The 15,447-nt window shown below is 38.4% G+C and overlaps 1 protein-coding gene across 1 annotated transcript in view; it reads left to right on the top strand.

Moving 5' to 3' along the window:
• Positions 1-15,447, top strand: part of MDN1 (midasin AAA ATPase 1) — a 1,255,339-nt gene that overhangs the window by 1,125,005 nt on the left and 114,887 nt on the right. Inside the window, 5 exon segments of the mRNA XM_053710546.1 lie at positions 1,536-1,673; positions 10,670-10,805; positions 11,761-11,936; positions 12,663-12,818; positions 13,912-14,053. Of these exon segments, the coding sequence (XP_053566521.1) occupies positions 1,536-1,673; positions 10,670-10,805; positions 11,761-11,936; positions 12,663-12,818; positions 13,912-14,053 (748 nt within the window).

Here is a 15,447-nt window from a genome sequence, read left to right as displayed (position 1 = left end):
GGCTTGACACTTAGTTGGACCGCCCATTAGTTGGAAGCCTGTGGCTTCTTCATTGATTTTTGGGAGTTTTGTTTTTGGTAGTCGTTTTGGACTTCCTTATCGGATTTTCCTTCTTCTTCTGGAAGATTGTGAGGGGAATTTTGGTTTCCCCCTTCCCATTGGTCGGAGAGGTTTTTCCTTGGTGGGCTTCGAGTCAGCGGGATTTTCGTCTCCTCAGAGGTTTTGTGCTCAGTGGAATCTAGGGATCTGAGTGGTCTCTAGCAAGGCTCGTTATGGTTGGGCAGTTACTGGGTCCTCTTCTTTTTGTCCTTTATGGGTCTGCTGGCGCAGTTTTTTTATTGGGTGTTTGGGTTATATCAGGCTGTGGTGCCCTCAGAATGGGCTGCCTTTTTTGCTCCCGCCCGTTTTGCATTGTGTCCTCTATAGCTTGGGTATTGATTTCCCAAAAGTAATGAATGCAGCTGTGGACTCTCCCTGTTTAAGAAGAAAAACTTAAGTCTCTGATAATTTTCTTTTCTACTGACGGGGAGACTCCACAGCTCCCCGCCCGTGTTGTTTCATGAGACAGCCTTGTTTTTTTTGTTCTTCTGGTACCTTTTTTTTCACCCTGATATTTCTCCTACTGTTCCTTGTTCCCTTGTCCGAATGACTGGGGGATGAGGGAAGTAGGGGATGTATTTGAGCCTTTGGCTGGGATGTCTTTGTCTCCTCCTGGTGGCCAGGTTCTGTATTTCCCAAAAGTAATGAATGCAGCTGTGGACTCTCCCCGTCAGCAGAAAAAAAATTATCAGTTAAGCATAATTTGTTTTTCACTCTGTGTCCTCTAGCTTTTGTATTGGTTCCCACTAGTAATTGGAATGACGTCATGGACTCTCCAAGCCATAGGGAAAGAAAACAATGTATCCTTACCTGATAAAAATTTTTCTTTCCGGGCATGGAGGGTCCACGACCTCGCCCTCTTTTTAAATTATAATTCTGCGGGGGGTTTTAGTAAACCTCAGGCACCTCTATACCCTTGTGTTTGTTTTTCCATTTTCCTTCGACTGAATACCTGGGGGTTATGGGTAAGGGAAGTGACACTTAACAGCTTTGCTGGGGTGCTCTTTGCCGCCTCCTGCTGGCCAGGAGTTGAATATCCCACTAGTAATTGGAATGATGTTGTGGACTCTCCATGCCCAGAAAGAAAGAAATTTATCAGGTAAGCATAAATTTTGTTTTTTGACACATTTTATTTTTTTCTCCCATTTTCCAGTCCACACTATCATCTGACAAACATCAGCCAATCACAGACTACTATATTTATACCCTGTGCTTGTGCACATGCTCAGTAGGATCTTGTTCCCCAGAAAAGTGTGTATATAACAAGACTGCAAAATTTGATAATGGAAGTAAATTTGAGTGTCTTAAAACAGCATGCTCTTTCTGAATCATAAAGGTTGACTTAAGTGTCCCCAATAATAAAGAATACTTTTGAATGTTAAGTTTGCCAGGCCAAATGCTTAGGGTGAACTTGTGATGTGTACTTTCCTTTTTAGGGGTTCTGCCTCCCTAGGGAATTGATTGAGGATGCAGAAGGTGAGGGAGCAACAGAGTTTCATGACTATGAGGGTGGTGGCATTGGAGAAGGAGAAGGCATGAAGGATGTCAGTGAAAAGATTGAAAATGAAGATCAGGTATGATGATTTTAGCTTTCCTACATGCAAACATTTGTAGAAATAGGTAGAAATAAAAACTTGGTCAGCCAACTATTCAGGCAACAATGTAGGGGACCACCCTTAAAGGGACACTTAACACCTGATAAAAATCATTAAAAAGTATGTTTTATTATGAATTAAAATCATGTAATCACTACTGTCTAGTTTATTAGTTCACCTTACCCTTAAGTGTTGAAAAAAATCGATTTGAAGATGAATGCTAATAAGGTGCATTATTCTCCCATGTAAGGTGCCATATTAGAACGCACGTTACACTGAGTCACAGCAGTCATGTGACTTGTAGCTCCTAGTATTGTGGGTACCAGCGCCCCCAAAAAGGTGAATGTAGTGCTAAAAATAAATGCACAGAGCGCCTCCTAAAAGGCTAAAACACTAGTAGTGACGAGATTATTTAAATAAAATATGTTGAAATTCTATTGGGGTATATAAAATATTTTATAAGCTACTTATAGCTAAAATATACAAACAAGATACAAAAGTGGATCCACTTAAAATTAACAATAAAATATGCATATATCTATATAAAAAAACAATACAATTGATGTTAAAAACCACAACAATATACAATCTTAATCACAAAATAAATTACAATAAAACAGCTGTTAACTGATAAGCTGGTTGATGGTTGGATAAAAAAATATAAATATATAAAAACATCAATTTACTGAGTGGGTGTCCATAAATATGTAGGTCCCAAACTTTAAATTCTTTCCAGAGAGTGAATGTCCAATATGAAGATTCTATTTTAAAACAATTATCCTTATATATCCCTCGATAAACGGTGAAATGATGAAGTGTGTAAAAAAAGAAAAACATAGTGGTTTTCAAATCAAATTTCAAAAAATCCTGAAGAGATAATGTGATGAAGTGGACGTAAATAATCAAAAATGTGTGTACCCAAAAAAGAAAAAGGAAAAAATGTGAAAAAACTATAGTCTTGATAAAGGCCCAGTTCTTAGGGCCAAAACGCGTTGACATATATGGTAAGCTTCTTTTCAATTACTGACTAAGTTTGAATAGCAGTTTTGCACTATGTTATATTTGTTTTATTACAGGTATATCTTTGAATGAATTGATCCCTGAGACATAGGATCCATTTCTGTATTTTTTCATCGTTTACACACAGGAATAACTTTTTAGGAGCATCTCTTCACATCTTGTATTCACATAAGGGTCACTTTATAAGTGTGTTATTCACTTTAACACATCCTAAATATTCATTTGGATTATTTTTTCAAATTTTTTCCTTTTTCTTTTTTCATTTTTGATTATTCACGTCCACTTCATCACATTATCTCTCCAGGATTTTTTGGATACTCACAATAATTTTTTAAATTTGATTTGAAAACCACTACGTTTTTCTTTTTTTACACACTTCATCATTTCACCGTTTATCGAGGGATATATAAGGATAAATGTTTTAAAATAGAATCTTCATATTGGACATTCACTCTCTGGAAAGAATTTAAAGTTTGGGACCTACATATTTATGGACACCCACTCAGTAAATTGATGTTTTTATATATTTATATTTTTTATCCAACCATCAACCAGCTTATCAGTTAACAGCTGTTTTATTGTAATTTATTTTGTGATTAAGTTTTTTTGTGGTTTTTAACCACAATTGTATTATTGTTTTTTTATATAGATATATGCATATTTTATTGTTAATTTTAAGTGGATCCACTTTTGTATCTTGTTTGTATATTTTAGCTATAAGTAGCTTATAAAATATTTTATATACCCCTATAGAATTTCAACATATTTTATTTAAATAATCTTGTCACTACTAGTGTCTTAGCCTTTTATGAAGCGCTCTGTGTATTTAGTTTTAGCGCTCAATGTTATGCAGACAGAGCTTGTGCTGCAGTTTGTTATAAATCTATTACAGGAATAAAACATTTTATTATTATGTTTTTCTATGCAAATAAAGCTTACTTTTTCAAAAGTTACCACTGACATACCTAATGTGTGTGTGAATGTACACAGCACTCGGCAGGGTTATAAATGTAAATCATTCTCTTCTCTGACAAGCTCCGGTCTGGAGAGGTAGGGGGCGAGGGGGGAGAGAGAGCAGAGAGACTCCGTGAAGAAAATAGACTGAGTAACTCATGCTGCAAATACTTTTTCCTGGATATTTGTTCTATACAATATTTTATTTTCATACATCTGCAATACATATATTACTGTATATATGTGATGTAGATGTATGAAAATAAAATATTGTGTAGAACAAATCTCCAGGAAAAAGTATTTGCAGCATGAGTTACTCAGTCTATTTCTCCAACATAGGTGTGTCCGGTCCACGGCGTCATCCTTACTTGTGGGATATTCTCTTCCCCAACAGGAAATGGCAAAGAGCCCAGCAAAGCTGGTCATATGATCCCTCCCAGGCTCCGCCTACCCCAGTCATTCTCTTTGCCGTTGCACAGGCAACATCTCCACGGAGATGGCTAAGAGTTTTTTGGTGTTTAAATGTAGTTTTATTCTTCAATCAAGTGTTTGTTATTTTAAAATAGTGCTGGTATGTACTATTTACTCTGAAACAGAAAAGAGAAGAAGATTTCTGTTTGTGAGAGGAAGATGATTTTAGCAGACGTTACTAAAATCGATTGCTGTTTCCACACAGGACTGTTGAGATGAAGTAACTTCAGTTGGGGGAAGCAGTTGGCAGACTTTTCTGCCTGAGGTATGATGGCCACATTTCTAACACGACTTGTTAATGCTGGAAGGCTGTCATTTTCCCTATGGGGACCGGTAAGCCATTTTCTTAGATTAAGTATAAGAATAAAGGCTTTATAAGGGCTTAAAAAACTGGTAGACATTTTTCTGGGCTAAAACGATTACTTGCTAAGCATATTTGACAGATTATAGCGCTTTATAGTTATTATAATCTTGGGGATTGTTGTTAAAAAACGGCAGGCACTGTATGGACACCTTTTTCAGATGGGGGCCTTCCCTAGTCATAGGCAGAGCCTCATTTTCGCGCCACTAATGCACAGTTGTTTTTGGAAGGCAAGGCATGCAGATGCATGTGTGAGGAGCTAAGATCCACTGAAAAAGCTTATAGAAGGCGTCATTTGGTATCGTATTCCCCTCTGGGCTTGGTTGGGTCTCAGCAAAGCAGATTCCTGGGACTGTATAGGGGTTAAATGTAAAAAAGGCTCCGGTTCCGTTATTTTAAGGGTTAAAGCTTTCAAATTTGGTGTGCAATACTTTTAAGGCTTTAAGACACTGTGGTGAAATTTTGGTGAATTTTGAACAATTGCTTCATACTTTTTCGCATATTCAGTAATAAAGTGTGTTCTGTTTAAAATTTAAAGTGACAGTAACGGTTTTATTTTAAAACGTTTTTTGTGCTTTGTTGACAAGTTTAAGCCTGTTTAACATGTCTGAACCATCAGATAAACGATGTTCTATATGTATGAAAGCCAATGTGTCTCCCCATTTAAATATATGTGATAATTGTGACATGGTGTCCAAACAAAGTAGGGACAATGATGCCACAGATAATAATAGTGCCCAAGATGATTCTTCAGATGAGGGGAGTAAGCATGGTACTGCATCACCCCCTTCTGTGTCTACACCAGTTTTGCCCACACAAGAGGCCCCTAGTACATCTAGTGCGCCAATACTTATTACTATGCAACAATTAACGGCTGTTATGGATAATTCTATTAAAAATATTTTATCTAAAATGCCTACTTATCAAAGAAAGCGCGATTGCTCTGTTTTAAACACTGAAGAGCAAGAGGACGCTGATGATAACGCTTCTGACATACCCTCACACCAATCTGAAGGGGCCAGGAGGGAGGTTTTGTCTGAGGGAGAAATTTCAGATTCAGGGAAAATTTCTCAACAAGCTGAACCTGATGTTGTAACATTTAAATTTAAATTAGAACATCTCCGCGCACTGCTTAAGGAGGTATTATCTACTCTGGATGATTGTGACAATTTGGTCATTCCAGAGAAATTATGTAAGATGGACAAGTTCCTAGAGGTTCCGGTGCCCTCCGATGTTTTTCCTATACCCAAGCGGGTGGCGGACATAGTAAACAAGGAATGGGAAAGGCCCGGCATACCTTTTGTGCCTCCCCCTATATTTAAGAAATTATTTCCTATAGTCGACCCCAGAAAGGACTTATGGCAGACAGTCCCTAAGGTCGAGGGGGCGGTCTCTACTCTAAACAAACGCACTACTATTCCCATAGAAGATAGTTGTGCTTTTAAAGATCCTATGGATAAAAAATTAGAGGGTTTGCTTAAAAGAATGTTTGTTCAGCAAGGTTACCTTCTTCAACCAATTTCATGCATTGTTCCTGTCACTACGGCAGCGTGTTTCTGGTTCGAAGAACTAGAAAAGTCGCTCGATAAGGAATCTTCGTATGAGGAGATTATGGACAGAGTTCATGCACTTAAATTGGCTAACTCTTTTATTCTAGATGCCGCTTTGCAATTAGCGAGATTAGCGGCGAAGAATTCAGGGTTTGCTATCGTGGCGCGCAGAGCGCTCTGGCTAAAGTCTTGGTCAGCGGATGTGTCTTCCAAGACAAAATTGCTTAACATCCCTTTCAAGGGCAAAACACTGTTTGGTCCTGATTTGAAAGAGATTATTTCAGACATCACCGGAGGAAAGGGCCACGCCCTTCCTCAGGATAGGTCTTTTAAGGCTAGAAATAAGCCTAATTTTCGTCCCTTTCGCAGAAACGGACCAGCCTCTACTTCTACATCCTCTAAGCAAGAGGGTAATACTTCTCAACCCAAACCAGCCTGGAGACCGATGCAAGGCTGGAACAAGGGTAAGCAGGCCAAGAAGCCTGCCACTGCTACCAAAACAGCATGAAGGGATGGCCCCCGATCCGGGACCGGATCTGGTGGGGGGCAGACTTTCTCTCTTTGCTCAGGCCTGGGCAAGAGATGTTCAGGATCCTTGGGCACTAGAAATAGTTTCTCAAGGTTATCTCCTGGAATTCAAGGAACCTACCCCCAAGGGGAAGGTTCCACAGGTCTCAATTATCTTCAAACCAAATAAAAAGACAGGCATTCTTACATTGTGTAGAAGACCTGTTAAGGATGAGAGTAATTCATCCAGTTCCAATAAGAGAACAAGGGATGGGGTTTTACTCCAACCTGTTCATAGTTCCCAAAAAAGAGGGAACGTTCAGACCAATTCTAGATCTCAAGATCCTAAACAAATTTCTCAGGGTTCCATCATTCAAAATGGAAACCATTCGAACGATCCTTCCTACCATCCAGGAAGGTCAATTTATGACCACGGTGGATTTAAAGGATGCGTACCTCCATATTCCTATCCACAAGGAACATCATCAGTTCCTAAGGTTCGCTTTTCTGGACAAGCATTACCAGTTTGTGGCACTTCCTTTCGGATTAGCCACTGCTCCGAGAATTTTCACAAAGGTACTAGGGTCCCTTCTAGCGGTTCTAAGACCAAGGGGCATTGCAGTAGTACCGTACTTGGACGACATCCTGATTCAAGCGTCGTCTCTGTCAAAAGCAAAGGCTCATACGGACATCGTCCTAGCCTTTCTCAGATCTCACGGATGGAAAGTAAACATAGAAAAAAGCTCTCTTTCCCCGTCAACAAGAGTTCCCTTCTTGGGAACAATAATAGACTCCTTAGAAATGAGAATTTTTCTGACAGAGGTCAGAAAATCAAAACTTCTAAGCTCTTGTCAAGTTCTTCATTCTGTTCTTCGTCCTTCCATAGCGCAGTGCATGGAAGTAATAGGATTGATGGTTGCAGCAATGGACATAGTTCCTTTTGCACGAATTCATCTAAGACCATTACAACTGTGCATGCTAAGACAGTGGAATGGGGATTATACAGACTTGTCTCCGACGATTCAAGTAGATCAAAGGACCAGAGATTCACTCCGTTGGTGGCTGACCCCGGACAATCTGTCACAGGGAATGAGCTTCCGCAGACCAGAGTGGGTCATTGTCACGACCGACGCCAGTCTGGTGGGCTGGGGCGCGGTCTGGGAACCCCTGAAAGCTCAGGGTCTATGGTCTCGGGAAGAATCTCTTCTCCCGATAAACATTCTGGAACTAAGAGCGATATTCAATGCTCTCAAAGCTTGGCCTCATCTAGCAAAGGCCAAATTCATAAGGTTTCAATCCGACAACATGACGACAGTTGCATATATCAACCATCAGGGGGGAACAAGGAGTTCCCTGGCGATGGAGGAAGTGACCAAGATAATTCAATGGGCGGAGGATCACTCCTACCACTTGTCTGCAATCCACATCCCAGGGGTGGAAAATTGGGAAGCGGATTTTCTGAGTCGTCAGACATTCCATCCGGGGGAGTGGGAACTCCACCCGGAAATCTTTGCCCAAATAACTCAATTATGGGGCATTCCAGACATGGATCTGATGGCGTCTCGTCAGAACTTCAAGGTTCCTTGTTACGGGTCCAGATCCAGGGATCCCAAGGCGACTCTAGTAGATGCACTAGTAGCACCTTGGACCTTCAACCTAGCTTATGTTTTCCCACCGTTTCCTCTCATTCCCAGGCTGGTAGCCAGGATCAACCAGGAGAGGGCTTCGGTGATCTTGATAGCTCCTGCGTGGCCACGCAGGACTTGGTATGCAGACCTGGTGAATATGTCATCGGCTCCACCATGGAAGCTACCTTTGAGACAGGACCTTCTTGTTCAAGGTCCATTCGAACATCCGAATCTGGTTTCTCTCCAACTGACTGGAGATTGAACGCTTGATTTTATCAAAGCGTGGGTTTTCAGATTCTGTAATAGATACTCTGATTCAGGCTAGAAAGCCTGTAACTAGAAAAATTTACCATAAGATATGGAAAAAATATATCTATTGGTGTGAATCTAAAGGATTCCCATGGAACAAGATAAAAATCCCTAGGATTTTATCCTTTCTACAAGAGGGTTTGGAGAAGGGATTATCTGCAAGTTCTCTGAAGGGGCAGATTTCTGCGTTATCTGTTTTACTTCACAAGAGGCTGGCAGCTGTGCCAGACGTTCAAGCGTTTGTTCAGGCTCTGGTTAGAATCAAGCCTGTTTACAGACCTTTGACTCCTCCCTGGAGTCTTAATCTAGTTCTTTCAGTTCTTCAAGGGGTTCCGTTTGAACCCTTACATTCCGTAGATATTAAGTTATTATCTTGGAAAGTTTTGTTTTTGGTTGCAATTTCTTCTGCTAGAAGAGTTTCTGAGTTATCTGCTCTGCAGTGTTCTCCGCCCTATCTGGTGTTCCATGCAGATAAGGTGGTTTTGCGTACTAAGCCTGGTTTTCTTCCGAAAGTTGTTTCCAACAAGAATATTAACCAGGAGATAGTTGTACCTTCTTTGTGCCCGAATCCAGTTTCAAAGAAGGAACGTTTGTTACACAATTTGGACGTAGTCCGTGCTCTAAAATTCTATTTAGAGGCCACTAAAGATTTCAGACAAACTTCTTCTTTGTTTGTTGTTTATTCTGGTAAAAGGAGAGGTCAAAAAGCAACTTCTACCTCTTTTTCTTTTTGGCTTAAAAGCATTATCCGTTTGGCTTATGAGACTGCCGGACGGCAGCCTCCTGAAAGAATCACAGCTCACTCCACTAGGGCTGTGGCTTCCACATGGGCCTTCAAGAACGAGGCTTCTGTTGACCAGATATGTAAGGCAGCGACTTGGTCTTCACTGCACACTTTTGCCAAATTTTACAAATTTTATACTTTTGCTTTTTCAGAGGCTATTTTTGGGAGAAAGGTTTTGCAAGCCGTGGTGCCTTCCATTTAGGTGACCTGATTTGCTCCCTCCCTTCATCCGTGTCCTAAAGCTTTGGTATTGGTTCCCACAAGTAAGGATGACGCCGTGGACCGGAAACACCTATGTTGGAGAAAACAGAATTTATGCTTACCTGATAAATTACTTTCTCCAACGGTGTGTCCGGTCCACGGCCCGCCCTGGTTTTTTTAATCAGGTCTGATGAATTATTTTCTCTAACTACAGTCACCACGGTATCATATGGTTTCTCCTATGCATATTTCCTCCTGTACGTCGGTCGAATGACTGGGGTAGGTGGAGCCTGGGAGGGATCATATGACCAGCTTTGCTTTGCTCTTTGCCATTTCCTGTTGGGGAAGAGAATATCCCACAAGTAAGGATGACGCCGTGGACCGGACACACCGTTGGAGAAAGTAATTTATCAGGTAAGCATAAATTCTGTTTTTCTTCAGAGTCTCTCTGCTCTCTCTCCCCCCTCGGCCCCTCCCTCTCCAGACCAGAGCTTGTCAGAGAAGAGAATGATTTACATTTATAACCCTGCCGAGTGCTGTGTAAATGCACACACATTAGGAATGTCAGTGGTAACTTTTGAAAAAGTAAGCTTTATTTGCATAGAAAAACATAATAATAAAATGTTTTATTCCTGTAACAGATTTATAACATAAACTGCAGCACAAGCTCTGTCTGCATAACATTGAGTGTTGCTGCTGCTGTGTTTTTTATATGCACAAATTATAGGTACTCTAGGGAGATATGAAGTGCGTGTCATGTGACTCCTGTGCTGTTAAAATATGGCGGCATACATAGCTGCATCAAGTCCTGGATATGTATAGTAATAGAAACAATTTTCTTGAAATGTTTTGTGTAAGCTGAAGTTACAGCATAAAGAGCTGTGCTCCGTTTTTTATTATTACACAGTAGAAGTTAGTTTGAATGATTTTTAGCAGTCAAGTGTTTAATGTCCCTTTAATGCTTCAGCAACGCACACATGTTTGTAGCTTTTGCAGCCCGTGGTCAAGGTCTAATAATCTAATTTTGACCCTATTTTTATATCATCATCTCAAAAGCACTCTCCTCCTCACTAAGCTTTTTTATGTAGTTCCTTCTATATGTAGCAGAAAATAGCTGCTTCTAAAATACCTTCAATTTATTTATTTTTTTGTATTGTTAACATTTTTCTCATATGCAATGTTAATTCTAGATTGAAGATACCTTACAGAAAGGTCAGGACAAAGAGAAAGAAGATCAAGACTCTAAGCCAAACATAGAACAGGAAGACAATGCTATTGAGATGTCAGAAGATTTTGATGGCAAGATGCATGATGGAGAACCTAAAGGTATTGTGTGTGTATATATGTGTATATATATATATATTTATTTAATATATGTGTGTATGTGTATATATATTTGTATATATATATATATATATATATATATATATATATATATATATATATATAAATATATATATATATATATCTGTGTGTGTGTGTATATATATATATATATATATATATATATATATATATATATATATATATATATATATATATATATATATACACAAAACGCAGAGAAAGTCCAGCACTCGCAAGCTCTCAGCTAAGATTAAAAGCAAAAATGGAAGGGTTAGTTACCGCAGCTGGCCAAATGGGACAAGGCCAGGTACCTCGTCAAGGTCCCTACCAAATCCTGGGTCCCTAAAACAGCCATACAATGCAAGCTCTCAATCCAACAAACAAGTAGGAACAAGTGAAGGGTGCACAGGCTTATGTAATCACCCTAGACATATACAAAACACGGAAGGGGACTGCACTCTCAGACTGGACTGGGTACATATCATATGACCCTGCAACATGCTCATCCCTGGGTGCTCACTGGCACTCACAGGAAGCTGTGCTGTCCACAAAGTCACAGGCAGTTAACCCCAGACAGGCCTTGGTGCAAGGCCCATAGGGTAATTACAAAACAAATGTGTGTGTATGTGTATTTATATATATATATATATATATATATATATATATGCGTGTGTATAAGATATAGCAATGATAAATTAGCATTTTCACAAGTTGTTGCTTGCTGAAATCCTAAAAATGTAGACGGTTTATGGATGAGGAAAAGTGACCTTTAACATAATGATGGTATAGGCAAAAACCATGGAGTGGTATTTGATGCAGATTATTTGTCTCTTTTTCTAGTCTGTCATAATATTTTCCACTAACTTGATGCAATTCAGACAATATAACAAGAATGCTAAAATTTGTATATCTGACTTCTCACATAATTTTACAGAGGAGGAAGATGAAAGGTCAAACAGTGATGAGGAAGAAGATCTGGATAAGCAGATGGGAGATCTTGGAGATAATGAAGCTGATAAGTTAGATGAAAGGCTGTGGGGAGATGATGACGATGACTTAGAAGAAGAGGAGGAAAACGATAAAACAGAAACTGGACCTGGAATGGATATGGTGAGGCAATAGTTTGGTTTATATAATGGTTAAAGGGACACTAAACCCAAATCTTTTTTTCTTTTGTAATTTAAGCACCTTTCTAATTTACTCCTATTATCAAATTTTCTCCATTTTCTTGGTATCTTTATTTGAAAAAAACAAGAATGTAAGTTTAGATGCCGGACCATTTTTGTTGAACAACATGGGTTGTTCTTGCTGATTGGTGGATAAATTCGCCCACCAATAAACAAGTGCTGTCCAAGGTCTAGACCAAAAATTGGCTGGCGCCTTAGCTTAGATGCCTTTTTCAAATAAAGATAACAAGAGAATGAAGAAAAATTGATAATAGGAGTACATTAGAATGTTGCATGCTCTATCTGAATCACGAAAGAAAACATTTGGGTTCAGTGTCCCTTTAATCTTCTTTTTGAAAAAGTATTGATTGATATTTAATGCTGCTTTTGAACATTTGAATATCCATTTACTTTTCATAATATAGCTAATACTGTGCACTGAAATACATGATAATAATGCCTCCTCTTGTGGATGTATTTTATCCATGTTAATGTGCAATTTGTTTTCTACTATTTTGAGTCTTTTATTGTGAGTTATACACAGGGCATTTTATGATCAAGTGGAGCACTGATTAACAGCCATTATAACTCACTATATGTCACTACACTTAAAACGCAGTTTGTTTGCTGTGCTTGCATGCTTATAATTTCCTGAATGTGTGTGATTTAGGGTGAATCTGAGCTTGTTGCCAATGATGATAATCAAGATGCAGGCAACAAAAACAAAGAGGAAAAGAAGCAGCAAGATCACCCGGCTGATGATGAAAAAGATGAGCAGAGAGAAGAGGATGGTCAGAAGGAAAAAATACATGAACAGATGGATGAGGTAACTACTTTGCACCGCTTGATTTTTCAGGTTCTAAGTGTAGTAAGTAAATTAAAAAGATGCTTAACCCTAAGATAAGATCGCAGTTTAAAAATATCATTAAGCAAAGGAATTCAGTATAAGAAGCCAATAGGAAGCCCAGCCGTTAGGTTTGGACTGTGATAAGTGTCATGTTTCAGGTGTGTAATAGACATTGTACAGAACAGGTCTAGAACTTGTCTTACTGTTTTTTCTTTATGCAGCTCTTGTTTGTACAACATTCAGCAACTTCTAATCACATGGCATGACATAATCCAAAATATTTTGCTCTTGTAACATTACTTCTCTCTTAGCTACATATTATACATTCTACAAACTATCTGTAAAATAATTCACTTTGTGCACTTGACTTTGTATTGCTCCTTATCTGATTCAGAACCAGAATAGCAGTGTTGTGTTTTTTTTTTAACTCTTCATTTGGTTTCTTTTAGCAGTATTGCTTTTTGCAAGCTTGGTGGTGTCAGAACTATAATATTGTTTGAACATTCTGAGGAATATTAGGGAGTCTTATTTTCCGATGATTCATTCTGGTTCCAGGAAACTTCCAAAGTTTCCTTAGCTAATAGGATTCACTCTGGATTAATTTCAATTATACATTTCCCATTTTCAGACCTAAATAGTGTTTGTTCGCAAACATACTTTTCTATGGTTCTACTAGTATGTGACAGAATTACAAATTTATACTCACATCAATTTCTTTAGCTTTGTTTTGTGCCAATCCATTTGGACTCAAAACCTTTCCCCTCACTTTTTCTTTAAATAGGTAATTGCTTGGCTATGCATTGTGTAGAGGCTCCCTACCCAGTCAGACTTTTGCTTTCTACCTTAATCAGAGGTCATGTGGCTCTGCGAGTCTTAAGAAATTAATATTTTCTTATTATGCCTCTTTAACCTTATTTGGATATGTAGAAGTTTCAGTGTTTTTACTTTCATAGTTGGTGTAAAAACAAAAGAACATCAGTAATCTTTTGAGCATTCTGAATATATTGCCCTTCTTACTTGCATTTTATGTGGGTCATCGGTCATTTGTCATTATTCTTTACTTTGCTTACAGCGTGAATATGATGAAAATGAGGTTGATCCTTATCATGGCAAGCAGGAAAACCAACAAGAGGTTGAGCCTCTGGACCTTCCTGATGACCTCAACCTAGAGAACGAAGAGGGCAAACACAGTGGTGATGAGGAGGAAGGGGAAGGTATGACTGAAACTGTTATGTTGTTGAGCCACAGAGCAGAATTTTATATCTCAACAAAAATAGACAAAATGGTCAGATTGTTTGCTTATACAAGAGTTTGCTCTTCATTCTTTAATCTATAACTGAAAATGTCAGCAACACAGATGTCAGTAGGAAACTGTCATCCTCTTGACGAGTGTAGCTATTTTGAAATCTACAACAGCAGCAGTAAAGAGGATAAATTAAAATATTTCCCAGAACTGCCAACCTGGTGCATTTGTATAACAGTGTTCATGATCACTTCTTATGGCTTTTCCTCAATGGTGCTTTTCTAGAAAATTTTCATTTAATTTTTGTCACCACTGCTGTCAACTACAATGTGTCGTCATTTCATTTTGCAATTGCCATAATTTTCCTAATATGGTCGTCAGTGTGATACCTACACAGCCAAGTATTCTTTTGTCTTATCTTAACAAACCTTTGTGACCAACAACTGTGTGTGTTCTCTTCCAAGCTCAACGTGTTCTGATCCTCAATTTTGTTTAATTTTGTTCTCTCGTTTTTTTTTTTAGTTAACAGACATTTTTGTTAATTCCATAGAGCAGACCTCCTCAAACTTGGCCCATGATTCTCAGCAAGCTAATATGCTGGCTGAGCATCATGGGAAATGTAGTTCCAAAACCTCTGGAGGGCCAAGTTTGAGGATGTCTGCCATAGAGTGATTCCCAATATTCATTCACTGTGTTTATATTAGATCATTTTTGCTTTTAGAGCATTATTATAAAAACCTTGTGGGCAGCATGTATTTCCAGCAAAGCTTGTCTTTGTTAAACCAGTCTGTTATTTGTAAACAAAGCCAGCATACATAAATAGATATACAGCAAATCATATGAAAACTTCTGATTTTAAGTGTAAATGTGAAAGTTTGTTCTTTTCTTTAAGCTGCTGAGTAATTAAATACATTTTACTTTGTTGAGTCAATGCTCTGATATTTGAAATATGTTTCAGGTATAATGTTCTTTTGTTATTTAGTTGGGATAATTAAATATGAAGGAAAACATAAAATGTCACGTTTGTCCACTTGTTGAGCACATCTAACCAGTTTAAATAGATTCTAGTCATTACTTTTCCATAGTGATAGCATTTTAAGCTGTATTACATGTTTTGTTTTCTTGAAAATGATGGTCACATATTTGCACTGTCCACCAAAAAGAGCTTTGGGAGTTTTCAGTGAGTAATCTGTCCTACACTGATGGTTTCAAAACAAATAGCTTTATCTTAAAATATTTACTTACACAAAAAAATGAACCTGTTTTATATAGTGCACTTTAATAGCAGTTTTTTTTTAAATGAATCCTTTTAATATGTATATGGTTGGTGTCTCATTTAGAAGAAACAATTTCCTAACCATTGTG

The sequence above is a fragment of the Bombina bombina genome, chromosome 4, assembly GCF_027579735.1.
Source record: "Bombina bombina isolate aBomBom1 chromosome 4, aBomBom1.pri, whole genome shotgun sequence".
NCBI lineage: Eukaryota > Metazoa > Chordata > Amphibia > Anura > Bombinatoridae > Bombina > Bombina bombina.
Note: the sequence above shows the minus strand (reverse complement) of the source record. Positions and strands in the feature narration are given on the sequence as shown.